General features: G+C 42.5%; 1 protein-coding gene across 1 annotated transcript; it reads right to left on the bottom strand.

The window, feature by feature from the left end:
* Window positions 1-498: 498 nt before the first annotated feature.
* On the bottom strand, window positions 499-1,555 carry LOC118706589 (olfactory receptor 7A10-like). The gene has a single exon (XM_036416009.2). The coding sequence runs from the start codon at window positions 1,545-1,547 to the stop codon at window positions 594-596; it is 954 nt and encodes a 317-aa protein (XP_036271902.1). The 5' UTR covers window positions 1,548-1,555; the 3' UTR covers window positions 499-593.
* Window positions 1,556-1,836: the final 281 nt, after the last annotated feature.

Genomic DNA, 1,836 nt, shown 5'->3' with positions numbered 1-1,836 from the left:
ACTATTCTACCTACAAAACAAGAAAAAATTACTTACAATGAGATATGTCATTTGAGAAGAAATTATTCTTAAGGCATCAATATTTCTAGTGAAGCAAATGAAAACTGCTCACTATTTCTGACCAAGGTTGGAAAAAAACTTTGTGAAGGTTAAAAAAGAACAAAGGGAAAAACTGTCTCTATAACAGACAAGACAGAAAGCTTAGTAAAATGGTTTCTTAAAATGTACAGAGAAATTGAAACAAACAAAGGAAATTCAAGGACAGAAATAAAAGGAGCAAGTCTGGCCTGGCCTGTGTTTCTCAGTGGGTGGGCATTGGCCCATGAACCAGGAGGTCAATGTTGAATTTCCGGTCAGGGCACATGCCCTGGTAGTGGGCTGGATACCAAGGAGGGGATATGTAGGAAGCAGCCAATCAATAATTTTCTCACATCATTGATGTTTTTTTTAATCTCTCTCTCCCTCACCATTCCTCTCTGCATCGACAAAAATATAGTTAAAAAATAAAAGGAGCAAGTCTGAAAAACACAATGTGATTAAAGAGTCACAATTTCTGGATTTTAGTTCTGTAGTCCCAAAACCGAGAGCACTTTTTACTCCCAAATGATTGTCCTCTTTGTACCTGCCATCCCAAAGATTCTTTTCAGAGCCCTCGTTATGTCTTTGTTCCTGAGACTGTAGATGAAGGGGTTCAGCATGGGTGTGACCACAGTGTACATCACTGAGACTACTGCACTTGAATGTGAGCTATGGGAAGCAGCAGAGCTGAGATATACTCCTATGCTTGTTCCATAAAATAAGGACACAACTGAGAGGTGAGAGGCACACGTAGAAAATGCTTTATATTTCCCTTGAGCTGATGGGATTGCACATATGGAGGACACTATCTTAGAGTAAGAGTAAAGGATACCAGCAACAGGACCACCAACCAGTAACACAACTCCAAAATACATCACCAAGTTATTAAGAAAGGTGTCAGAACAGGCAAGTTGGACCACCTCTCTGAGTTCACAAAAATAGTGGGGTATTTGCAAGTCTGTACAGAAGGACAATGGCAACACAATCAAACTTTGTAACAGGGAATTCAGGGCACTCATGATCCAAGACACTACGATCAGCAGACCACAGAGCTGGGAGTTCATGATGACCATATAGTGCAAGGGGTGGCAGATGGCCACATACCTGTCATAGGCCATCACTCCTAGAAGGAAGTTATCCATAACTCCAAAGAGTAGAAAAAAATACATCTGTGCGATGCAGCCTTCATAGGTTATGACTTTCCTCTGTGACTGGATGTTCACAAGCATCTTTGGGATGGTGGTGGAGGTGAAACAGATGTCTACCAAGGACAGATTGAAGAGGAAGAAGTACATGGGTGTGTGGAGGTGGGAGTCTGAACTGACTGCCAGGATGATGAGCAGGTTTCCAAGCATAGTGACCAGGTACATGGAGAGGAAAAGCCCAAATATGAGGGGCTGCAGTTCTGGGTCCTCTGAAAATCCCAGGAGAAGAAATTCTGACACTCCTGTAAGATTCCCTGGTTCCATGAGGTGGGGGTGACTTCCAAGAAAGAAGAAAGGAGCATGAGGAATTTTCTTACAATCTAGTGTTACTCAGGTGGTGTGGTGTTTCTCCTTTTTCCGAGTCCCGAACAGAAAAACGACAGGTTCCTGAGTGGAGGAGCTAGGGATTAAGAAATTAGAGAAAGAAAAAGACAAGAGGCAGAAATAGATTCATATAGGTGGGCGCCATCTCTCTGATGGAGAGACAGTCACACTCACCACAGACAACACAGCATATTTATTGGCTTCCAAAGGGGAGTTTAAGGTCAAAGGG

This window comes from Pipistrellus kuhlii, unplaced genomic scaffold (genome assembly GCF_014108245.1).
Source record: "Pipistrellus kuhlii isolate mPipKuh1 unplaced genomic scaffold, mPipKuh1.p scaffold_m20_p_52, whole genome shotgun sequence".
Classification (NCBI taxonomy): domain Eukaryota; kingdom Metazoa; phylum Chordata; class Mammalia; order Chiroptera; family Vespertilionidae; genus Pipistrellus; species Pipistrellus kuhlii.
The sequence above is the reverse complement of the archived record's forward strand: the minus strand, read 5'-3'. Positions and strand labels throughout refer to the sequence as shown.

Bases quoted from the DNA above. Each gene is read 5' to 3' on its own strand.
- LOC118706589 (XM_036416009.2), bottom strand. From the start codon at position 1,547: ATGGAACCAGGGAATCTTACAGGAGTGTCAGAATTTCTTCTCCTGGGA.